This window comes from Thamnophis elegans, chromosome 9 (assembly GCF_009769535.1).
Source record: "Thamnophis elegans isolate rThaEle1 chromosome 9, rThaEle1.pri, whole genome shotgun sequence".
NCBI lineage: Eukaryota > Metazoa > Chordata > Lepidosauria > Squamata > Colubridae > Thamnophis > Thamnophis elegans.
In genome coordinates this window covers 24,081,219-24,108,241 of record NC_045549.1, presented here as the reverse complement: position 1 = coordinate 24,108,241, position 27,023 = coordinate 24,081,219, and the positions used below count along the sequence as shown (strand labels likewise).

General features: G+C 35.6%; 1 protein-coding gene across 4 annotated transcripts in view; it reads right to left on the bottom strand.

Moving 5' to 3' along the window:
- SGMS2 (sphingomyelin synthase 2) overlaps positions 1-26,772 on the bottom strand; it is a 35,100-nt gene extending 8,328 nt beyond the window's left edge. Inside the window, exons 1-4 of one of the 4 annotated variants that reach the window (XM_032223833.1) lie at positions 26,282-26,772; positions 9,098-9,176; positions 5,530-6,181; positions 97-214 (exon numbers count right to left, since the gene is read on the bottom strand). In XM_032223833.1, coding sequence (XP_032079724.1) covers positions 97-214; positions 5,530-5,984 — 573 coding nt within the window. In that variant the 5' untranslated portion in view covers positions 5,985-6,181; positions 9,098-9,176; positions 26,282-26,772. Of the gene's footprint in view, positions 1-96; positions 215-5,529; positions 6,182-9,097; positions 9,177-22,222; positions 22,284-26,281 lie in introns of those variants that run through there. The other 3 variants (XM_032223834.1, XM_032223835.1, XM_032223836.1) reach the window with 3 other exon arrangements.
- Between the last annotated feature and the right edge of the window lie 251 nt (positions 26,773-27,023).

Below are 27,023 nucleotides of genomic sequence, written 5' to 3'. Positions count from 1 at the left end.
GGTCTTTCCTGAAAGCCTTCAAGATTGGGAAGCATACAAATGAAATAGCATAATGATATCTATGAAATTATTACAACTACATGCTAATAAATTTACCTTTGGAGCACACTGAAAATGCATTCCAGGTACAGGCAAAGTGGTGACATACATGGTAATGCACCTATAGAGGTACAAAGTTCCCAATATAAAAAAGAACCTTCGTCCTACTATTGATCTGAAATATAAACACAAACATATTGAGGTAAGAATTCTTGAGACATAATGCTAGCAGTATACCATATTTCTATAAAAAAGGTTGTTACAATGGCAGTTATAACACAGTGGAATAAAATTTATTTAAAAAATATGAAGAACCACTTCCTGCTCCAAAGTTATGTTTTGATTATATTAGTTTCAGAAAGGTGAGGGGGGAAATCTACAATAATACCTTTCTTCTATATTTAGCTGGTAGCTATGAAAATCATAACATTGGACCTGTTTTGCACAACACAATCTTAGACATTACAGTAATATAAAACGACATCTGAGCATTTTATGGTAGAATTTTGGATTGTCAACAGTTAGCAGCATGCATACTTAGCATAGACTTAGCTTTTAAATAAGAAGAAAAAGAAAAACCTGCTACATTTCTTATTTTCTACTCTGTCTTAATGGAGAAGGTCCTTGAATGAGTTATTTCAACATTATTATGAGCTGTGTTGGGATTCATTTTTTTTTACTACTGGTTCTGTGGGCGTGGCTTGGTGTGTGTTGCAGGGAAAGGATACTGTAAAATCTCCATTCCCACCCACCTCAGATAATAGATGGGGCGGGGCCAGTCAGAGGTGGTATTTACTGGTTGTCTGAACTACTCAAGATTTCCACTACCGGTTCTCCAGAACTGGTCAGAGCCTGCTGAATATCACCTCTGATTATGAGGTACCCTATCTCTCCAAAATATTGAGATGGGAAATAATCACCTTGCTTTGACCAATGAATTTGTTGGGTAGGGTGAAGTAGGGAAATATTTTCATTTAGGCACCATGACATAAGAATGCATGAAGTGGTATTCTACCGGTTTGGACTGGATCACCAGAACCAGTAGTGAAAATTCTGGGTGGCTCCGCCCACCCACGCCTTGCTCTATGGCATCCCATTAAGGCCTTTTTTCCATCAAAAGTGCATGCGTGGAAGGATCAGCGCATGCACAGAGGTGGTGCGTGTGATGGAAGCGCACACTCACATTTGCGAACCGATAGGGAAGGTAAAAGTGTGTACCACCCCTGTGCATAAACTATAAATTGTGCTCACTTTCTTTAAAGGTAACAGTATAATGCTACTGAAAACTATACAGCAACAAGTTCTACGGTAGTCAATGCAGCCTAAATCACATTTGGTTAATGCAAATAATCTGTACTCTCATAAGAATTCAATTTATATAAACCATTACAGATTCTATTATTAATATATATCTTAATGTGGAAACAAGAGTTATTTACAAAATATCAGTCAACATTTTTTTTATTTCTAAACATATGCTTGCAGATATATCCATAATGTTGTTCTATTTCGGGGTAAGCAAGTTATGCAGAATGCAGAATGAAAGTAAGAAATATTAAAGCAAAGAAATATAAATAAAACCATTCAATATCCTATTAATATCTTTCTATTCTTTTAAACAATCCTTGTTCTCACCCTGCTCACACCTTGCTTCATACATTCTCTTTTTCTTTCTTTAAACTTCCTATTCTTTATTTTTGATTACCTCATCAACTTCAACAAGAACAATCCTCTTGGCTTCTCTTTCTCCCTGTTGAATTAAACTTCCTCCTTCATATATTTGTCTGACATTCAGTCCTAATTCATTATAAATTCAATCTGCCACAAAGTATTCCTTTCAAGTTACTCATTTCTGTATTCCATTAAGCACCCGTTTATTCTTTTTTATACATTTTATTAACATTTTCATACAGAATAAAAACTAACAAGAACTAATACTGGTATTTAGAATGAAAAAAGGAAAAATTTAAAATAGAAGAAACAAGCAAAAGTAGAGGCACAGAAATCAAAGAAAAAAAATGATAAAGAAGTGACTTCCAATTTTCTTTTGCAGCAGTTATAAATATAATATAACCTCTTACTCTAAGGGTACACCATTGAATACATTTAGCCATAATCTAATATTTTTATTCTAATCAAAATCATATATCATTCATAATATCATTTTTTCTATTTACCACAAAAAGTCAATAAGAGGTTAGCAGTAAATTTAGACATTGTCCTAGGGCTAATTAAAGCAATCAAATTGTCCATTTCAACAAGTTCCATCATTTTCACTATCTATTTCATATACATTGTAGGTAAAAACAAATCTTTTCACATATAATAGTCTCACTGCAATCATCATATATAAAAATGAAGCTCCATAATTTTTCTAGCTGCTTATCCATCCAAAGTCGCTGGTTTCAATGATATATGACTTTCTCTCCTTGTTTTTACATACACTTAGAGCTCATGTTCCCATTGCATTTATGTGTTGTGGCCCACCAGCGGAGCTGGCAGCAGATTCGGACAGTGAGGAGATTCGGACAGTGAAGCAGAGAGGGGACCAGAGCTGTATGTCAGTTATCAGATGCCTTCAGAGTCAGACATCAGTGAGGCAGACAAACAGCTGCAGCCTGTTCCCAGTGTACGCACGGACAAAGTTTCCAGACGAAGGGAACAGCTAAAGAACCGGGGTCGACTTGGGAGTAAGGCCACCAATGGATGAATGGCCCGTCCCAGAGGAAATAAAACAGGAGTGAAAGGGGAGTAGAGTTTGAAGGAGACAATTAGTTCAATTAATTGGCTCATGACTCTCCGAGACTCCTTGCCAAGTTTTGCAGATATTGGCCTGGTAGCTCTCTAAGCCAGATAAGGTCCATGACTGTAAATCTTCCTTGGAAAGACTTTGCTGCATGTGAATGAGCAGAATTCACAGTAAATTAATTAAAAAAGGTTTTTGTCAGGACCAGGAGTTTGCTTCATGCTCTTGGGAAGCCTAGGTCAGAACATTATGTTTCTATGAAATACCCAGTTTTAATACTGATATAACAAAATGAGGTCTATTGTGTTATTTCTGCATACTTTTAGCAAATATCCATTTCTCATAACAGATCACAAATTATCTACTCCCATTCTGCCTGCATTTCCCCATCTTATCATTTCTTCATTCATTTTCCATCTTTTTTACTAGATTACACAAATTCATCTTTCTGATCTACTTTTTTGCCAATGATGTATAACTCATAATTATTCATTGAAATCTTCCTTGTCAAACATAGTTACATTCATCTTAGGTACATTAATGTTTATATCTATGCTCCTTGTTGCATCATACAGTCTAACATTCATGACAAATCATCTGCTTACAGTTAAAACAATGCAGCATAATCTACATACAAAAGTACATGCACATCCATGCATCCAACCAACATACCTCAAATTACCCTATAAATATTTTATATATTCACACATAAAGGCCAAAACACATCCAATAAACATTCCACTTATATTGCTCTTATGATGTGGTTGCACAGTGGTTAGAATTATTGCAGGATAACTCAGCTCACTATCATGAGTTCAATTCTGACCAGCTCAGTTGACTCAACATTCTATCCTTCTGAGGTTGGTGAAATAAGGACCCAGATTGTTGGGCGTAATATGCTGACTCTGTAAACTACTTGGAGAGGGCTGTAAAGAACTATGAAGCATTATATAAGTCTAAGTACTATTGCTACAGTAATCAGCAATCAACATTCATTCCATATTCATGCAAAACATTCTGTACTTCAAGCCCACTCATATTATTATATGCTTTCTCTAAATCAACAAACCTATGAAAAACTTTTTCTCATGTACATATTTCTCAATGTGCAACTTGAGAGCAAAATGTTGCTTGCATATATCCTCCTGGCACAAAGCCATCTGCACTTGTCAAATGTTATTGTCACCTCTTGTAACTCAATCAAAACATTACCAAAGTCTTTCCTTTAAAAAAAATTTTTTTGCATTTATTCTTACTTTGTACAAGGAGAAGAATAATGGCATTCTTCCCATCATCAAGTATTGATGCAGTTTTCATGTGTGATAAGCAACTGACACAATCATTCCTTAAGCAAATCACACCCACATTTTAACATTGTTCCAGATGTAGCATGTGCCCAGGGTTGTTGAAATTGAGGTGGCATACTAGTTTAAATCATCATTATCATCACCATCATCATATTCATATCTATATGTTCACCGCTGCCATTTTCAACATAATCCCAGCATTTATTATAGGCTTTTTATCAAATATTTTGAAACAAACTTTTATATAATTTGTCTCAATCCCACTCTTTAACATACTTATTTTTTCAATACTGATCTATTAACTACTTCTAGCATTACCCCATTTATCTGAAATTATTTCAGCATTTTTATTTTTCTCTTATTCTCATTTTTTGTAGCAATAACCATTTTTCATCCACAGCCTACAACATTTCATTTTGTTATTCCATTAAATCACCTTCCTATAATCATTCTATTTTCACGCTCTTCTCTTTTATTTCTTGTCTTACCAAAATGATCTATTTCTTGGTCATTAAGCTAGTCACTAAGTTGTCAAGCAAACCACACAGTCGTAAACTTGAGTTATTTTATCCAATGGGCATTTTTGCCATTAAATAGCATAAAATGTTGCAAAACACAATTACAAGAGTGTGGGATTCTGCAACTGGTTGTAAATGCAAATAGGCTGCCCAACACCCACAAATGATTACATGACCACAGGGGTGATGCTGTGGTGTGTATAAATAATCCTAAATCAAGAACTACCTGTAGATCATTTTCATTCAGATCTATTACAATCTTCCCCTTTCTCTTAGTTTTACATACCCTTTATTTTCCCTTTATTTTCATTTGCTAATTCTTTTTATCCCTTTATTTTCATCTGCTAATTCTTTTCTTCATGCCTATTATCCTTTTTTTTACATTCCAAGTCAGAATTTGCTATATGCCATAATCCTCATAAATAAGATACTAGATAAATATTGATCTCTGCCATTCATCATGGCTTCTACCAATTAAAGCTTTATTTATATGTTTATATCTATATAAATTTCTACATCATACAAGTTAATAAAAAAATAAAATAGGCTAAATTCCCAAATTTACTTTGATAAGCACGGTTTCAGCACATTCTATCCAGTATTCCGCCAATCCAAGCAAACCCCAATTTTACCCAAATCTGTTAATCTTATTCTGTGAAAATTACAATTAATAATCTACAAATTATCTAGCCATATATTGTCCACATCTCTCCAACCTGGAGGTATTTGCTATATTTTAACATTCAGAATGCAGATTCTTTATTTCTATGATTACATTACTGCAATTGCAAAAATCTTCGTTAGCATTACAAATCTATTGATTTTTACACCCCCGTAGATCATGGTATACAGTGCATTTAAAAACATCTAAAGTTCTCTGTTTCCATAATAAGAAAAATACAAGAAAAAATATACTTACTTGTATTTAAGAAATAGCCATTGGATTATCCATATTCCAACAAGGATAATTCCATTTATTTCTGATACAGAAAAAGCCCATTCCACACGATCAATATAATCAAAAAATTTATCTGGCAATGGAGGGCTGAGCTCCTTGGAAGGTACCCTCTCATGTACCACTGTGATCATGACAGTTGTTAAAACTAAATTGAAGACAGCATATACAAAGGCAATGCCTGTTTTCCACCATTCCAAAGGAAACTTGTTTCTAGAGTCAGTGGGCATGGAAATTTGTACGTATTCTGGATAGTTTTTAGCACCTTTTCGCAAACCATTGGATAAACTCTTCGGTTTGTTGCTGCCATTCTTGTTTTCATCACTAACAGTCAGAGCAGGTCGAGCATAACCATTGGAAGTTTCACTGGTCTGGCCTTCCATATGTTCTTCAAGCTTTGCTGTCTCTATGGTATCCATCAGGTTTAATATGTGTGATTAATGGATTCTAGTTGGATTTCCAAAAATAGCTTCCACTTCTTTTTTTAAAATCTTCCTCATCCACTTTCACCCACTTTTGTTCTTTTAACAAAGCATACAGAAAGTATAGGTTCCACTTTGAGCTACAGCTTTGGTTCTTTGGTAGATTTTTCTTTTAAGGATCATCAACATGCTACCTGAAATTACATTTAGCATACAATAATTAGCACTGTTAGACATATATCCAGGTATAGATCATTTTGCACTATAAAAGATATATAACAAATATATGGCAGGTGAATGTGCTAATGTGTGCAATTCCACTTATCCAAATGGAGCTGCACACACGAGAACACTTGCACGCTCACACAATGCTTGTGCAGAACCATCCCTTCTGCCCCCAAGATTAAGTGCTGTTGGTCTATGACCCAGCACCCTGCATGCTTACTGTTTCTCGGCATTGGGAATACATAACACCAATTCTGCAATCCCTGCACTGGTTGCCAATTGGTTTCTGGATACCTTTAAAATGCTGATGCTGACTGATAAGACACTTTATGGCTTGACATCTGGAACAGCCTACTCCAAGCAGAATCACCCTGAGCCACTAATTTCTGCAGGGACACACTTGTAATCCCACACTTTTAGAAGGAAAAGGCTAAGAGGCATTGTTTTTCCATGGTAGTGCCAATATTTAAAATCCCTTCAGACTCGCCCTCTCTCAGCAGCCTTTCAGAAAAAAGTAAAAATGGAAATCCAAAATAAAAGCATGCATTCCCTTAATTTAAATGTTGTTCAAAACATTAAGCATGCTCAAAACATTGTGCCACCTTTTTAGTTTGTCTTTGTTCTTGGGGGTTTTGTTATTATTTTTAATCAAATCATGGATGCTTTCACTTTTGTATATTAGAATAAGAGAATAACAGAATTGGAAGGGACCTTGGAGGTATTATGTACTCTGTAAGATGTTGAAAGTCATTAGATTGTGATAGGGTATAAGTTTAAATAAATAAATATAAAAATGACTACTGTTAAATTGAATTTGTTATGTCCTTATATTGTAGAGTACAAAATGATTTTTGCAAACCTCTTTATATTTGTTGGCTTAATATACATTGGTAGTATTTTTAAAAAATATGTTCAAGCATTTAAAAAATGGAACACAATTGCATTGTACTTTTGCTTTGACCATAGGCTATTTTAGGATAAATGACTGATCTCCAAGTACAGCTTTCAAGACATTGGAGAATACAATCAGATCAAGGCAGAGCGAAGTCTTACCTCAAACCAAGCACTTTCCTTTGTACTATAATCTATAAACATTAGCTATAAATCATTGTTTCATTTTATAAGAGATAAACAGTAAACTGATACAACTAATGAGTCACATAAACCATTATAATGGAGCGTACATTCAGATGAGATGCTAAAGGCTAGAAACAGTGGATTTCTTTCATGGTTTAGCTACCCTCATAATTCATGCTATGCTTTGATACCCTCAACATATATGCTTCTGAATAAGCTATCTGAACTGTGACATACATATGTACAACCCATTAAAGGTAGTCCCTGATTAACAACAGCAAGTGGGGCTGGAATTGCTGTCACTAAATAATGCAGTCATAAAGTGCAATGTCATATGACCATGCCACTTAATAATTGCAGTTCTGATAATCCAGGTTGCTTGTTAAGCGAATCCCACAAACTTAAGCAAATCTCATCTAGTTAACATTTGCAACATCCTGCTGACTTCCACATTGACTTTACTTGTTGGAAGGGACAGTGAAGACTGCAAATGGGCATCACATCACTTTGGGATACTGCAATGTCATAATTACATGCTAGCCACCGAGCACTCAGATCACAATTGTGTGACTACAGGGTCTCTGTGTTAGCCGCAGCTACAAGGACTAGTTTCAAGTGTCACTCAGCACAATTATAAGTTGCTGAATGAGTGGTCATTAAAGTAAATACTGTTCCATTCTGATGAAAGCAATGCTAGGCATGGCAGAAAAAGACATAATAATCCAGACAAATTTGTGGCATTAATATCGCTAAAAATATTGTTTATACCAATGCATCAGTATATACATTCATATTTTTGTATTCTTGCACAGTAATCATGCTTCTATCATAGCATTTCAATATAAATGAGAGCCAGCCAAATAGTGAATTTGGGCCAGTCCCTCTTTCTTAGCCTGCCTTGAAGATATAAAAAGGGGAGTGGGGAATACAATAATAAATAATAATTTTGTTTTTAAAATTCTCATTTCTTTTTGAGGGTGCTAACAACTTTACCCAACAGCACTTTTGATAATCTTTCCTCTTCTCTCAGACCATCCACTCTATCTTCATATATTTATTTTGTACCTTGATCTTTATTCACTCTTTTTACATGACTAAACTACTACAATGAATTTCTTTTGTACAAAATCAACTTTTATTATAATCAACATATTATACAGGTTGCACACTAATCAAGGCACGTTTATATTTTAAAATTGGTTGCTATACTATCTATACCTGGAGCTCTTCTATTTTTCAGGCATAAAACATTCATTACTCTTCATTAATTGGTTTTGGGATGCTAACATACTATATATGGCATGTTTCAAATTCTTTCTTTGACCTTCCACTATTATTCCCAAATGTACTAAAATACTCCTTCCAGATTTCCCTCACTTAAGTTTCAAATTATTTCCTAACTTTTTTTTCTTAATTAATTTTGCATTGCTGGAGGTTCCTTCTTTAGACTTTTTCACTCCTCCATTTTTTCTATTTTTTCTCAAAAACACACAACTGTTTTTCTGCTTCTTTTAATCTTAACTTATCCTTGTTGTCATTGATTACTTTTTATAGTTTCTTTCGTTCAATAAATCTAAGACAGTATATTTCTATCATTTTCCTTTGTTATATCCAGTGTGCCATAAGCACAACCAAGGCTCAGTTTTACTTTAACCACATTCATGTGATTAGCGAGTCCTATCCTATCATAAGATAGGATCTCCACCTAGAGACTATCATTCAAATCAACATATCATCTCATGCATCCAATCAACGCTATGGTAAAAACAGAAAGCATGTATTTTATATTAGCATAAGCATAGTCTTACCTGGATGTTAATTTCAAAAGATGTTGCTGGTAATATTCTGCTCCATGACAGTTATTTTATTTCTCAAATCTTTTAGCACCTACATGAAACCATTGAAAGAGAAGTTGAAAGAGATAAGGGGATGCAGTGATATAATATGTACTGCTTTTCATTTAATATACCGTAGGTAAGGCAATTCATGTTTATACCATTGCCTGGGCAAGATAATTTAGCTGCATGAAGATTAAAAGGCAGCTTTACTATTTGTGGTTTTTTTCCTTCTTGTAAAAGTGATGCCTGTCATCTTTTAGAAAATACTGTATTCCTTCTAAATCATTCTTATATCTAGTGCAGTAATTAGAGGTCTAAAATAGTTTCTAGTGCTGAAACTTCCTTCCGTCTGTAGCAATGAATTAGCTGGAACAAACCTCCCTGAAGCTTTTATAAATGGCCAAAAATTCTTCATAGTTGTGGACGCTTACTCAAAATGGTTAGATGTAGTCCTAATGACTTCAACTATAGCAGCAGCAGTAATCAAAGTACTATGGAGACTTTTCTCCATGCACAGTTTTCCCGATGTCTTGGTCTCTGACAACAGCCCCCAATTCACGCCCATGCCATTCGAGACCTTCCTAGCATCTCTGGGAATCAGGCATGCCCTGGCCGCGCCATTCCATCCGGCCTCCAATGGTCAGGCAGGGTGAATGGTGAGATCTGCAAAGGAGGCCCTCGCTAAGATGGGCCCCGGCAATTGGCAGAGACGAATCGACCACTGCCTATTGATCCAACACATCACACCCAGTGCTACCACTGGGAGAAGCCCCTCTGAGGTTTTCATGGGCCGCTGCCTAAGGTCTCACCTAAACCGGCTACATCCAAATTATTCCACCACATAACCCCCCCCCCCCCGACTCCACAAGCAAAGTTCGATCCTTTTCCATAGGTGATTCGGTATATGCACACAACTACACAGGGGGAACGTTGTGGATTCCTGCCACGGTAATCGGAATGACACGTCCTCGATTGTATATAGTAGAACTCGAGGATGGTAGAAATTGGAGAAGGCACATTGACCAACTCCATAGCCGGATTTCCAATTCCAAACTTAGGCAACCAACACAACAGTAACTCCTGCACGATAGTCAAAGCCGCACAAAACAAAATAACAACCCCTCCACGTCCAACTCAATCCCGAGAATCTCGGAAGACTTATCTGACTTTGATGCAGGCCCGCAGCGAGCTCCGAGTGAGTTAACTCCAGAAGCTTGTTGCGCCCCTTCCTGGATTGGGATGCTCTGTGCACAGTCACTCATGCCCTCATTCTTTCTCACCTGGACTACTGTAACACTCTCTACATGGGGCTGCCCTTGAAGAGCACCCAGAGGCTTCAAGTGGTCCAGAATGCGGCTGCGTGGGTTATCATGGGGGCACCTAGGTGCTCCCATGTTGCACCCCTTTTAGACGGCCTGCACTGGTTGCCGGTTGTCTTCCGGGTATGATTCAAGGTACCAATTATGACCTTTAAAGCGCTCCATGGCTTAGGCCCAGGATACCTGCAAGACCACCTACTGCCACCATTGGCCTCCCACCATCCAGTGTGATCCCACAGAGTTGACCTCCTCAGAGTGCCATCGGCCAGACAGTGCCAGCTAGTGACCCCCAGGAGAGCCTTGTCTGTGGGAGCGCCTTCCCTCTGGAATGAGCTGCCCCCGGAGCTTCGTATAATCCCCGACCTCTGGTCCTCCTGACACGCCCTAAAAAGTTGGCTTTTCCAGCAAGCCAGCCTGGCCTGAACAAAACAAAATAAATTATTGATTATTATTAATTTTAATCAATTTTTTTTAAAAAAAATGTGATTGTTAATCTTAATTAGGTTTGTTTTGGATGTTCTATTTAATTTTTTTTTAACTTTTGTAATATGTGTTTTTTTAATGTTGTATGCCACCCTGAGTCCTTGGGAGAAGGGCGGCATATAAATCCAATAAATCAAACCAAACCAAGCTCCAGCCGCGGCCTGTGGAAAGTTCCAGGAGTTTCCATCAGGTAGAACCGGAGAGCAAACAAGTCCGTCTGACTTGTCCGAAGGAACCACTCGCACTGAACTGCGCAGGTCAGGCAGAGCTACGCAAAAGCCCGCCTACCTGCGTGACTACGTCACCAACTGGGTTCATCTATCCTAGAGGGGAGGGGTGTTGGATATCCCCTCCCACTGATAGAGGTTTCCACCAAGGTCCTCTGTTCCAGCTGGAACAGAGGTCGAATTCCATTGGTCAAGAGGTCTGACAGATCCCTTTAAAAGGGGATGCTGTCTGACCCGTCTCCAGCAGGATGTTTACTTGACTTGCAATAAAGAGCTGTTGTTACTGGAGCCTTTGTGTGCCTTCCTTTATCCAATCTAACAGATACCTTAATTCTTAATATTTTGTTGATTTTATTGTTTGTTCAATTTCGAAAATGTTTATAAAAGAACAGCATTCCAGTTACATATTGTTTCTGCTAAGGTGAAATCTTTTTTCAAGAAAAGCAGTAAAAGTAAACAGAAATGAGCAAGGAGGTTTTTCTAAGTGGCATTATCGGATCTATGAAGATAAACAATTACATATTCAAACAAAAAACATGTGCAGTGTTTGTTTATGCTAAGCAGAAACGCTGTTTCCTCCAGATTACTTTGAACAATATTTTAAGAGAGCGTGCATTAAAAATATTTTGCCATAAAGTTTTATTTTTAACTATACTGAGAATCAGAATGTATGTTTAATATTTAGAATTTCTGATGATATATATGAGTTGCTCAGAGGTGGGTTGCTGCTGGGATTACTGTCGGTTCGACAGGCAAAATTTTTTGCACATGTGCGCATTTGTACCTAAAAAGGTCTGCGCATGCGCAAAAGGTTAAAAAGGGGGAAATTACATTTCTGCAGTGAAAATTGTTCTGCGCATGTGCAGAACAGAAAATCAGAATGGCGATGCTATAGGAGAACTGGTTCAGGGGCATGGCAGGCCTGAGTTGCTGCTGGTTCCAACAACCCAGGCCTCCAGATTACTACCGGTTCATCTGAACCAGTCTGAATTTGTAGGAACCCACTTCTGGAGTTGCTGCTTTAGAAAAATTCATTCAGTTTTTTTTCTTATAGTTTTAATAATTCAACCTTAAATGACATTGGGCTACTTTACTATTTCATGGCTACAGGGATCAGCATTGCAATAATACCTAATTGAAAAATGAGAAGAGTTAGATTAGTCATAATCATTAAAAGGAGGAACATGAGCTGAGTAATATGTACTTTCATTTACTTCACCTAAAAAGTGAGTCAACAACCAGTGAATGGAATAGTTGTCACTCTCATTCTTGTTAAAGGAGTGGTGACTGAACTATTTTTAGGATGTGTCATTTATATTTATTATTGCTATGGGATGTTATCAAGTCACATAGAAATATAGCACATTCCTATAAATTTCACAACACCTAACATTCATTGCCAAGCACCTGCATTAATCACTTCATTTTTTATAAATAGATCAAAAAGAGGTATTATATGCTACTACAGAGTACTTCTTAAGTGACACTATTGTCCATTAAATGTGGTAGGAAGATACCAGATACAAACTTTCTTTCCTCCAGCTATTTTTAAGAATAGGAGCTGCATCTTCATTGTTAATATTTTTAAAAATTGTTAGAATCTTGGCTCTTTAAGCAGATATTTGGGAACTAGGAATGTGTTAAATAAAAAAGAAATATATGGGACTATTATTTATTTTGACTTTATGAATTAATTGGAATGTATAATATAATTTTATAGATTGCGTTGCTATTTAGTCTGGCATACATTATATATTTTATTATAAACAGCATCAAATAACAAAGGTTAAGGCTGCCAGAGAGGAAGAACTGGAACTTTGTATCTCCCTCAACCCTCAAAGTGATAAGTAGAGAAGTAATATAGTAGTACAAGTATATTCTTGAGGCCTATTCCTCAATTTTCATGTGAAAACTTCCATGCACAACTTTGGAAAGAAACTTTCCTAGATCAGCAGCTGCCTTGCAAAAGGCCAGGTTGGATATGCTGGTTCAGCAGTGGGACCAAGAAGATACCAAAGGTCAGGTAGGGCAGCAGGACTGATGGAGTGCAGGGCCCAAAAGGACATACTCATAGTTCCCCACCACCAACTCACGAATGAGGGATGAAGCACCTCTGTGATTGTAAATCAGGTGATCTGCCAAGTGCTCAAATTTTGATCATGTGATTGTGGGGATGCAGCAACAGCCATAACTTTGGGGACCAGTCATCTTATTGAGTGCTGTTGTAACTTCAAAAGATCTTTGAATGAATGGTCATTAGTCAAGGACTACCAGTAAACCAGTTATATTCACCTGAATGAAGTGACATAAAAGTATCCATAATAAAATAAATTGCTTGTATGCTCAAAGATTAGCAATTATTAACTAAATGTTTACAAAGATAATGAATTAGATATAAAAACCCGATCTGTTCGCTGAATTATATAAGTAAAATCTACATTAGAAACTGTCTAAATACAGTAAAACAACTACAGTATACTGGATCTGAACAGGCATGTGTAATGCTAGCCTTGTGAGATGGGCAGCCAATAAATTCAATAAATAAAATAAATAAAATTCTACTCTGCAGCATAGCATGCAGCATGGAGAATGAATTAGGAACTGCAAAATAAACATATGAAAAAGAGTAAATAGTCATAAAGGAAAAACTAAGAAAGTTGAGGTTGAATGCAGCTGATTACAAAATACAATCTGAAGCAGTGTATGTGCTTGATAGAAGCATGGATGATTTATAAGAACCGAAAAGTATGGAAAGGGATAGTAAATAATTTTGGTATAAACTAGATTGCTTTCTCATTTCTGTTTTGCTTTCTATACTTTACATAACACTGGTTATCACAAAAGAAATACTGTAGTGTGTATTTTATGTGTCTGTGTGTGGGTATGGGTATATATGGGTGTGTTTGAGTGTGTATGTGTAAAACAGACAGCAGTAGACAGATATATGAGGAAGAAATATATGAATAAACCTGAAGAGTGTGCTATATGTAGCACTCAATATTAACCTAGTAGCAAGGAATAGGTTTGAGAATAAATCTGGATACTCCCACAAACAAGCACTTTTTCCTGCTTGTAAAAAATTGTATGAAAATTCCTATTCATGTATCTGCACCAAAGCTATCTAATTCTATTCTATAGAAAGAAAGCTGATTCAAACAGGATTTTTAAAAACAGAATTGCAAGCCTGCTAGCAACCAATTCCAAGGACTGAGTAATTAAAAAATTAGAACAAATCTTTCCAAAATTATTTATAGCTTGCCTTTCTATTCAAACTATATTTTATGATATCACTGAAGACCAAGAAGCATCATGGTTTAGTTCTGTTTCAGGTTATATGTTTATAATTGAACTGATAGTTGCATTTGTTCTTGTACATCAGAAAAGTTAATGTTGGGAGTATTTTTTAAATGAGAAATCTAAAAAAGGAGGAGAGGAGACAAGGTGAAATGATCATAGTTTGACAAAGTCCAATAATATACAGTACAATATGCTCTTTAAGAATTCTGGCAGAACTAACATCTGAAAGTGTATCAGTTGCTGCTTTCTCTCTAATTTTTGAAGAATACAAGCGATAATAATTGGAACAATGAAGTTGTATATTTCTACCATCTGCTTATTTTTTCTGGTAACAGAAATAGGAAAAGAGAGACAAGAAAAAATATTTTAATACCCCCAGTAAGTACTATAGCAAAACTTAGAGATTATACATAGTTTATACTGATATACTAAAATAATTTATTCAAATTTTGGGGGGGCTTAAAATATATCAAATAAATATTGTCTAAGAAAAAATATTCATTTTCCTACTGACCTTGTATTAGATGCTCTTTTTTCTGAATCCTATGCTTGTTGTGATTAACAAGTGACTCTTTTTAATGCCCCAGCTTCACAACTTCCCTTAAGGTGCATATACTCAGGAGTGGTCTGAGGTAATTCAGTTGGAATTGATTATGATGTCATTATTCAGATGAATTCAGATGTATGGAATTTTTGTTATGTTAGAACTATTGTTGAGTTGCCTAGTCTGATTAGCAATTTTAAAAGTATTATAAAGAATTTCCTTTTATACCATTAAAAATGGTATTTCCTACCATTTATATTATTAACATGCTCTATTTAATTTTTGCCAAAAAATGTTACACAATACCAACCATGCCCTTTTTTAACCTTTGTTCCTTGAATCTTTCATAGTAACAATAAACCAAGTGGAAAAAATAAATCTTTTGAAAGTTCAGCTCTTCCCTTATATGTCACTGTTCAGAACCAACAGATTTCACTGAAAATCTCATTTAAAAATAGTATGTTCTTTCCAGGGTTTATTTTCTGCTCCAATTGAAACCAATTCTAAGTAGCCTATATACCCTACTTTTCTAAATAAAGTTGATTTGTGGTTTAATATTAAATGTAAATTATGAATGGTATTTTGTTCCAAAATATATAGATAATACTACTAGTAGTAATAATTTCATAATAAATCCCAGTATCCCAAATTAAATGTTTATTTATTTAATTTATTTATGAATCAGATTTACATACCTATTCATCTCATATGAAGTATTGTTTATAGTGATTTCGTAGTGGCTCTTTTTTAGAATTTCAGAAATACTTGTTCAGAAAGTTCAGAACTAAATTTAGGGTCCTCTATATAGGAATAATCTGCAATAAACTTCAGATCAAAATAGTTTTTACAGTTATTTCCTTACACAATACTTTGGCTACTTGCAACTTTTTCAAAACTTTCCCAAATAAAAGGAATATATATTTAAATATAAATTTGTATCGATTTCTATCCACTGATAAGTATCTATTTACAGAATTCAAGATATGCAGTCACTGCCATTTAAATGACTCAGATTTTCACAAAATACTAATTTTTGTGTCAAGTTATTTTCATTTATAAATTTTGTAGCAAACAGCCAACATTGGATATTAAATCAAGCTTTTAATGTGGCTAGAAGGCCAACTGTCAGAAGTTTATGGCATGTCTACACAACATGCTTAAACTATTCCTGTCCTATGCTCATGTTTGCTTGACTCTAATTTAATTTGGAAAGATTTTGGTCAGACTGAGACACTTTGGCAACAGCTCAAATGCTATTCAGATTGCAATGTAGGCTAACATGTACACTACACTCCCATGAGACAACTTCCCTGAGGTGAAACTCCTGGACATTTAAAAATAACATGGCTAAGGGAAAGTATCTAGCTCAAGGAATGAAAATTAGTAATTAAAAAATCATATTTTCTGCTGGATCTTGAATCAGCAACATTTGTAAAGCAAGTATTATAGCCCTTCTGCTACTACAGCTTTCATAGCAAAGATAACTGCACAGAAAGGAGGACTTGCAAGAATGGTGAAAGGAGTATTTCTAAAATACAACAGGAAAATCTGCCTAAGGTTGCATTTATTATTAAATACAATGAATACAAGGCAATATCATCTATTGTTGTTCTCTAAAAATGGTTATTGGTCCATTCTGCAACAGGACAACTGCCTAATTCAGATAAGTCTCGAGAGAATATTCCTGAAGGCATATCAGCCTTTAATAAAACTGATGGAGGAGATGCTCCAAAAGATATTAATAAGCTATGTGGAATACATGAATTAATTCAATAACTCCTATATCTGGGAAATTGAACTCAATGATCTTATACATTAACTAAAAGATATCAATTTCTAAGCAAGTGTACAATAGTCGACAAAATAATTATATCATAATGTATGTGTTTTTCTTTAAGGTGCCAAAGAACTATCCTATTTTTATTTTCAAATAAATGGTTGTGGCCCAAGTAATTTATTATGGCTCTTGCTAATGATTTTCCCCAGTTCCTAAGAAACACATTGCCTTTCAAGAAGTCATATATTTGATTAGGAAGACTAATAGGCTGTTCTATAAAACTTAATGATTATTGAAATATTACTTCAGAGAAAACAACACAGTTCCAAAACTGTCTTTCATTTTCATTAGGAACAAACATTTGAAAATGTTATTTGGCTTATAAATGTGTTTTCTTGCATCTATCTAAATAGATGGTTTGCTTGGTATCACATCTTCTTTGAATCCAAGCAATATAGTCTGTAACCCATGGTTTATAAATTAAGATGGCATGTAAACGTAACCAATTTTGGTTTTCACATTTCACATTTTTCCCTATCAGTTTGGTTAACACTGAGTGTAAATGCCAGGAATTAGGCCACAGATGGACTATGTACAAAATATATGTATGTTCTAATCACTGACCAATTATATTGTATGCAGTTCATTTAACTAAGTTTTAAAAATCTACCCTTAATAACCAATTATACCCAGTCTGCCGATAATTTTAAATACAAAGAGATTTAGAGGATTTATTCCAAAGTAAATGCATATATGTTTACATCCTCAAGGATAATATTCCATTAATCTGGTTACAACATAGGTGACTGAATGAACAACATTAGACATTTTAATTAATACTTGACTTACAGAAAAAAGACAATTGCCATTTAATTGCTTATCATTATTTTATATATTGTATCAGTGGTGCAATTCAGCCGATTCTATAACCGGGAGGCTCCACCCACCCACCCGGACGTCATCACGTCCTGCTTTTGATGCTATGTGCATGCGTGGAAGGTCCTTCATATGCGCAGAGAAGTGAGCAGTCACATTTGCGAACTAGTAGCAAAGGTAAGTTGATTTCACTCCTGTTTTATATATATTATATATTACTGTTGTAGTGTTTTATATGGAGCTAACTTAGCAGACCACCTGGAAATTGCAAGTGGTCCAAAACACAATGGAATAGGTAGTTGTGGGTGCACCACTATTTCACAAGGTGCATTGGTTTTTAGTAGCCTACCTGATACATTCAACATGCTGGTTATCAACTGAACAGCAATTCATGACATAGGATCAGATTATTTGTCGGACCCCCTACCTCCAAATGATTGACTAATCCACCATATCTAGCACAGTAGGTATACTATGAGTCCTACTTAGATAGACACTTGCATTAGTGGGACTAATTTTATTAGAATAAGGGATAATATTAATCAGAAGCCAAGTACTAAGATCGATATCTCCATCTTCACCTGCCACCAACACTATTTCAGCATTTAAAATATATGTAATAAGATACAAAATGAAGAGTTTTTAGAAACAGCAAGTTTCCAGAAAGAATCCAATTGTACTCCATATGAAAGTTGTGCCATAGATAGGCAACCATCATTTACATTTTGCAGACAAAAAGCTGGATTCAATTCAACAAGCAATCCAATTGTGCTAAATATGAGATCAAAATGCAAATCAGCTGGTCACTGGCAACCATCCACTTCAAAATATTCCACAACAAAACATTTTTATACTAAAACATTAAATCATGGATGATATGGTAATGCTACTCCAATTTTTCTTTGTGGCTGCTCCTTTTAGCAAATGTCCAGGAAGACCTGGCTCTCCTGATTGGCCTGGGAATTCAAAGGTGGAGTACCACATGAGAGAATGCTATTAGACGGACCCCATTTCCCCTCCCTTCATATCCTGCTGCCACCCCACCATTTTTTAATTCATATTGCTATACTTTCATTATTTTCACTGTTTTATTGTTTTACTATTATTATATTTACATATTTCATAATTAAACATTCTAATGTTGCAAGCTGCCCAGGGTAACCACATGGCAAGATTGGTGGCAAATAAATTTAATAATAAATAAATGTTGTCTCTCTTCTAAGTTTTGTCAGCTTTGTCCTAAATATCTGACTTTTTAAAAATCTCCCACTACTTATAAACCTCTGCCTCTTTAAGGAATAAAGTAGGTAATTCAAATTAAGACTTCCTGCTTTAGACCTTTCTACTTGCAAAAAAGGTAATAGACAGAAATTGAGAACATACTTATGAATTCTTGATGAATCAAATTTCAAACGAATTTCAGTGGATCATGAACAAAGCCACTAATTTTTATTATTTCAAGTAAAAAAAGTTGTTTTTGTCAGATCCAAAAACTTTTGCTGTGCATATAAATACATAACGTTTATTAAATATAAATTCTACAATAAGATACAATCAGCGCAATTCTTTCAGATCTATTAGTGAAATAAGGATCTGAATCTATCTGCCTGCCTGCCTGCCTGCCTATCTCCCCCCCTTACATATACTCCTCGATCATAATTGGGAGTGGTAACTCTGTTGGTAAACAACAATGGTATAAGCAAAAACTCATACCATTATGCTGATTTATGAATAGCAAGTCCAGTTACAATATTTAAGAGAATAATGTGTGATTCTTAATCACATCACATACTGTGACTTGAGACTTGCCCGCTTCCCCATTGACTTTATTTGTTGGAAGCTAGCAGGGAAAATCGTAAATGGTGATCATGTGACCATGAGATGCTTCAACCACCATAATTGTGCACCAGTTGCCAAGCACCCAAATCGCAGTCATATGACCATGGGGATGCTGTGATGGTCAGAACTTCAAGGACCAGTGCTGTCATTCAGTGCTGGTTGTAACTTTGAATAGTTGCAGAAAGAGTGTCACTTCATATTTTACTACATTCTTTCAAATCTCAAGACCAAATATATTAGCTGAGTTGTTCTGCATGATGTCTGCACTCATCAGGACTTAGTATCATTAAGTGCAAGTCAAGATATTATACATTGCTTAACAGACCATGCATAGAAATCCTCACTTTGTGTCCTGTTTAAACTCATTCATCATTAATCTAAACTGATCAACAGACTGATAATAATTAGTTACTTTTGCCTGGAAGAATAAAACATTTGTGTATTTGTAAATTAATTCTAAAAATAATCCTGATCCTAAAAACTATACTTCAGTATTCATTTACAGCACTACCTGTGCTCCATTGGAGTGCCTAGATTAGTGGTGATGAACCTATGGCACGCATGCCAGAGGTGGCACGCAGAGCCTTCTCTATGGACACACAGACACAGCTCTGTTTCGTGTCTCTGCCACACATGTGTGCACACCTCCTGCCGGCCAGCTGGTCTTCGGGTCTCTGCTGCACATGCACAGGATGCCTTGCAGTTTGGGCGCATGCACACACTTTGGGCACTTGGTACCTAAAAGGTTTGCCATCACTGGCCTAGCTCATACTTTTAAAGCTAGAGCTCCCCATGTCTTTTCATGAATTATTTTCCAAGATAAATTAGTTTGCACTGTATATTCAGAGAGAAAGGTTTAGGGCTGAGAAAATGTGAAGTAAAAAGGCAGACATGCGAAAAAAATGAGCTACAAAATTGTAAAATCAGCTGTCTTATTTGAAAATAGGGGACTTCCTCAAAAATAAACATAGAATTGCTTTCTATCTGATTTATACATACTCAGAGGTTTCCTGAGTTCAATAGGGTTGTGCAGTAAGCTTGAAAATGATTCCAGCCTAAGACTCAGATTGCAGTTAAACCGCAATGAACAATATAGTTAAATAGCTTTCTGAACAGATGCAGCTTTGAGGAAACAGTAGTTTATCTGTCTTGTAGAAACTTTCTTATCAATGCCTGTTTCAGTTCCTAAATAAATTGCAGAGCATCTGCTGGGACAGTACTGTCTGTGATTCTTAATGTCTTTTGAAATAATCTGGGACAGTAGCGTCCATGGTACAATAATCCTTTTAACAGGCTGAGATCTTAAAGACAGCAGCATCTCTGTTAAAAGTCATCCTCCAAGTCATTCTCCCAGCATCTGCTTAGCATATAGCAGCACTGTATCCATATTAAAATGAAGTGTCATGTATTCCACATTTATATAGTGTTCACAAATATCTGTATATACTACATAACTATCTACTTTAAACCAGAAAGCTTTTCTATAAATAATCTGCAAATTAAATCAATAAAATAAAAGAAACTACTTAAGGCCAGTTAAGAAATTGAAGTGTAACTGAAAGCATAAATCAGTTTAAAGAAAGTAAAGTTTGATTTTAAGACATCAGTACCCTACAGTCAAATAATAATACTTAGGCAACTATATAATTAGAGCATAAGAGCATAAGCACACTCAGGTATATGGTATGAAGAGGGGAAAAATTAAACTATAATATAGCTCATGAATACTTCTAATCCAGCAAATTGAAGCCCACCAGATTTGCAAATTATTTTATTTATCTATCACATGGCATACACAGATATCATGCAATCACTGATATACAAATTTAAATAAAATATATATATAATGACACTTTATTTAAATTTGTATATCAGTGATTGCATGACCTCTGTGTATGCCATGTGATAGATGTGTGTGTGTGTATGTGTAATATAAAGATAGAGATATTGATATTATGAGGACAATACAATATAGGAGATAAAATATGATGATGATGATGATGATGATGATGATGATAGTAATAGCAGTTAGACATAGCACTTCACAGTGTTTTTACAGCCCTCTCTAAGCAGTTTACAGAGTCAACCTATTGCCCCCAACAATCTGGGTCCTCATTTTACCAATCTCAGAAGGATGGATGGCTAAGTCATCCTTGAGCCTGGTGAGATTTGAACTGCCAAATTGTAGGCAGCTGGCAGATAACAGAAGAAGTATCCTGCAGTACTGCATTCTAACTATTGATGGTGATGAAAATGGTAAAATTAGCTGAGGCTGAAATCCCAGTGTTTTGGAAAGAGATTTCTTCATCCAGCTTTGGACAGAGCTGTGCTCTCCTCAATGGAGCAGACAGATAATCTAGAGGTACTTCTAGAACCCCCATCACAAATAGAGTCTCATGGCTTCAGTGGCAAACAGTACCTTCCTGAGCTTCATTAGCCACCAGCTGTCAACTAATCAGTGCAAAAGTAACCTAAAAAGAGATTATAATGGAAGGAATACTTACAGAAGTCCCGAAAATGAAACTAGTGCAAAATGTCTGCATCAATAGCTTGTTCAAGGAGCAACTATATCAATATCTTTATATATTCCAAACCTGAATTGTGCTAGAATTGTACTACTAAGTTAAGTTCAATGTGTTTTTGGTTGCCTATAAAGCTTTACATTGCCTTCTTTGCTATGCATCTACCCAGATAAGAAGACATATACTACTAATGGAACAGTTGTTAAATTACCTTGTTATGGTTGGTGTTGAGTCTTCAATGCCAACTCACAAAGTTTTTTGGGGTGTTTGTGCAATATTTATACCTGTCATTTTGAAAAAAAAGTCTAGACAGCTCATATACCAGAAAACTGTAGGACAATAACAGAATAATAACAGAGTAGAAAGGGAGCTTGAAAATTGCTTCCAATATTTAATAATAATTATTAAACATTCAATTAATAATTAAATGAATACCTACTTATTAATATAGCATTATTAATTAAATTATTAATAATTAAAACAAATATCAAAGAAAGCCAAAACAAGATTCAATGCTGCAGAAGGTATTAAATGCTCACTGAAAAACTCATATTTGCAGTTTTTCTAAATGTTAACAATACTGAAAAATCTATATCTCTGTGGAAAGATTATTCACAGCTTTGAAGCTGCTACCAAAATCACCTATTTCTGAGCTCCCTTTTGATGGGAGTATATTTAAAGAATTTTTCATTATAGTTACAGCAGATGACTTAACTAATCATAAATAACTTAGCAAGGCTGGACCTGGTTACAGGTAATCCTTGCAATCAAAATATTGACCAGAATTTTCATTGTTAAGTGATATAGTTATGAAGCGCAACATATATGTGACTTTACCTCTCAGCCTCCCTCACTGCCTCCCACACCAAGACTCCTGTCATCATTCACCACCTTCTTTCTCCCATTGCTGACAAGATATGCCTATCCTGGCCCTTCAAAAGGCAGCTGCTGGCCACATGAGGCCATCTTCCCCACAAGGAAATTGCTGCAAGCAACCTGGGGAAGTTAGCCTTGTGCGGCCATTATCTGCCTCACAAAGGGCCAGGGCAGGGATGCCTCATCAGCAGTTGGAACAAGATGACAGTGAATATCATCCAGGGCAGCAAGTGTCACAATATGCAGGGAGCTAAAAGGTCATAGACAGGAGACAGTTAGGACAATAGGGGGAGTTGAAGTGTGATGTCATAAGTGTGAGCAGGCTGCCAAGTGCCTGAATTTTGATCATGTGAATGCAGGGGTGCTATAACCATCATAGCTTTGGGGACTGGTCATTATACCCTTCAGCACTGTCATTTGTTCAAATGATCTCTGAACAAATGATGACAAAATTGTGACTACCTGCAGTTCTTGGATGGGAGAACATCAAGATACAAGAGGGCAGGCAAACCTAAAAACATCTCAGAGAATGGTAACAAACCACTTCCTTATTGTTGCCAAGAAAAAAAAATGTGGATCTGACCATGTAATTACTAGCTGAGTTCAATTTGACATTTATTCTAATTATAAAATAGTTGTTTTTGTAAATTTGTTGTTTCTCTGCTTTGAGATTATTTTATCAGTGAATAGGAAGACATTATAATAAATACCTTGTTTATGAATAAACTGTTATCAGGTTTATCTCTGATACATTAAAATCCAGAGCATCAGGTGGTGGCTTACAATCTACAAATACAACTCTGGTGATTTACAAAAGATTAGCAAGATTTTTAAAAAAACAATTAAGCTGTTTATTCTACTTTCCACTAAATAAGGAACTAAATGAAAATGCTTGATGAGGAAGTATTTGCATGAAAAAACATTTCTGCACTTGGTTGTGATACTAAATATATGTTCTTGGACTGAGAATTTTTGAGTGTTCTGTTATTTATTTTTTTGCCTAAATCCTTTCATCTGAGCTACTCTTTTGCATCTAATGTCTGCTTAGATGTCAGAATGCTTGGCAGAAAAGATGACCTTAAAGTCTTTTTCTTTATACTTCACACTTTCATTAGACTGCTGAAATAAATGAGTTTTGGAACTGTTAAAACTGTCAAGAAAAACAAATAGTATTGCTAAAAAATGAACACAGTGCTAGCTATTTAACGATTACAGTGAAGTTTAGAATCAATTCTAAATGTGTTTTCAGAAAGTGATCCCATGATGGCAGAAACGATCACATGAAGCCTTAACTGATTTGATTTCATGTTATCAGCATTTTCCTGCTGACAATAGTTAATGAGTTATTCTCTAGGTAATTCATCTACTTTCTCCCTTTCCTGAATATATATATTTCTAAGGGGGGAAAGGGGAATCTACATAAAGTTGCATCACTATCTATGCTTCCATTCTTTCTGAGCAGTTGGTGCTGGCAGAACTAAAGCATTAGAGTGTGTACTTGGCTGCTGTATTCAAACCACTTATCCAGGAACATATCCATTTTTGTAACTATGATTGCTTTCAGTGGTTACACCTTTATGGGCTTCTTCTCATGTTACCCTTTCATATACGTCAGATGACTTTTTTACACTGAGCCATGAATTTTGAAACGTGAATCAACTGTGCTTTTTTTGGCCTAAAAAAGAATGAGAATCCAGAATGCATAAAGAAGAGAAAGGCAGTTTTTTTTTCTCCCTATCTGAATTTCTCTTGTTTTTCTTGGCCTGCTTCAGATTTCCCAAACCTCCACAAAAGATTTGAGGACCTGAGGAAAAGTATTTTGATCTCTTAGTGTTTCTATTGATAAAAAGGACATAATTGTATCCTACTTCCGTAACTGATGGGTTTTTAATTTTCCACTATAAAAATATTTTAGAAAATAGTGGGTTGGATAGCTTCACCTCTGCTTATAAAAGGGTGGTGTTTATTTCTGCAGGAGGGTAGAATGAAATCTAAAGATATTTATACTTCGACAAACATTACAATTGTTACTGAATCTATTGTATGTTTGCACAAATCAAACTGGGGAATTTGAGAGGATCTATAAATAAATTGATTCTCAATTAAAACAAATGCCATATTTTTATATAATGCACTTAAACAATCAAATTAAAAAATAATGACTAGAAGCATTAACAATATTGCACTTAACTGTTACAAACATATAACCATTGTAGAAACATTGTAGACTGGAACATTTATATCTTCCACAAAGTAAGTACAGAGTAAGGCAACAATCATGCATAATTTGCATTATCAGATATTTTTAAAATAATTAAATGAAGTTAGCAAAAGAATGTAACAGCCAAAATTAAACATAAGTTAAACATCATGAATGCACTCTCCAAGCTATTTTTTGTTTCTGGGAATAGCCTGATAACACTTCAAGGTACACACATCAAAGTAACAGGAAACCTATTTGCTTTTATATATGTACCTATTTTTATAGTGTTCTTCCTCATACAGCTGGTTTTACCACACAGGCTGCAATTCTCCAGCCATTCCAAAGTTCCATTTATTGACTTTTACAGAATGAATTATCTCCAGATTCTTTTCTCAGATGCACATTATAGTACACTAAGTACATGTTGACTTCAAGCAAATAACATTTATCAAAACTCATTGTCTGTGCTTTCCAGGAGTCTATCAAATCAATCTACAGAAAATTCTAACAACTAGCTGTTTTCAATTATATTTTTTTCTAACATGAAAATATAGAGTCATTTGTTTTTATTCTAAGGACACATGGTTATTTTCTAGGACCATTATATATTCCAAATATATAAAAAACCATGGGAATATGGCAAACATTGCTATTAGTGCTTATATTTTAACAAACTAAAAATCAATGCTCACAAACGCTATTTCCCATTGTCCCATTACCATTAAAATATACACATTCTTCATTTGCCAAGATCTTGAAAATAAATTGAATAAGATATGTCTTAGAATTGAAATAGTTCACAATAAATGAACAATTCTACTTCTAAGAGATGTTTCCAAAGGAAATGTCTATATTTAACTGTTTATAATATTTTGTACCAATAAGATCAAAACAAGAAGTTTCTGGCTGTTTTGGAAGTTCCTTAATGAAAGCATACTTGACAATACTTCACAACTTTTAACCTACACAGAAAATTGTAAAAAAAAAAAAAAACTTCTCTGAAAGTCAGCTTCATTAGGAGAATTCCTCTTATTATATATGTTACAGCAGAAAAAACTTGCTCTTTGCCAATAACCTAAGAATTGCTCTCTGACTTTTTCTTTAAAAGGAAAACACACTAAGCAATTGAAGCATCATTTTTCCTTATCCAGAACTAAACCTCTGGTTGACACATCAAGTTCTTAAACTTACCTCTTCTCTCTCTCTCGCTCTCTCTCGCTTAAACGAAGGCAACAGCCTCAGAATAGGAACTCAAAGCCTTCCAACACCCAGCATAAACTAGTTCTTTTTAGAGCTTCCAGGCTTCTTTAGTACTTGCCGCTCCGTCTGGCTACGAACAGGGACACTCCTATCTCCGGGCTAATAGCCGCAAGGAGAAACAGCTAGAAGAAACTTTGCCCACCTTCCGTCTTCCGCTCCCAGTTTTCATCCACCCCGTTACTTCTATATTCGGGACACCTTTCCCTCCCCGCCTCTGGGGAATGCCGTGTGGACCGTTAGGCCGGCCGTGCAACAGCTGGAGAGCTTTCCACGGCCTGAGGGCGGCTCCTGGAAGGAGGAGAGGAAGACACGAGACCAAAGGCGAGCAAGCCGTTTCTGTTTCTGAAGCCACTGTTCCGTTTTCAGCCAGCTTCATGCTCTTTGCTTGTCCCCACCTTCCCTCTGTCTACCACAGCCTTTTTCCTGACATCATTCATTCTCTTACATTCAAACACACGCCCACTCCATTTCCAAACAGTGACTCACTCTTAGAGCCCTGGCTGCTATTGCCGCCGCCGCCGCCGCTGTCGCTATTCAAAGGCTGGGCTTGAAAAACCGGTTAAAAACCTCTACAGGAGTGGATATTTATTTATTTTTATTTATAAAGGCGGGGGAAGCCCTATTCTAAGCAGAAGAAGAGGAAGATTTGGCATAGCTATTAAAATTAGGTCGA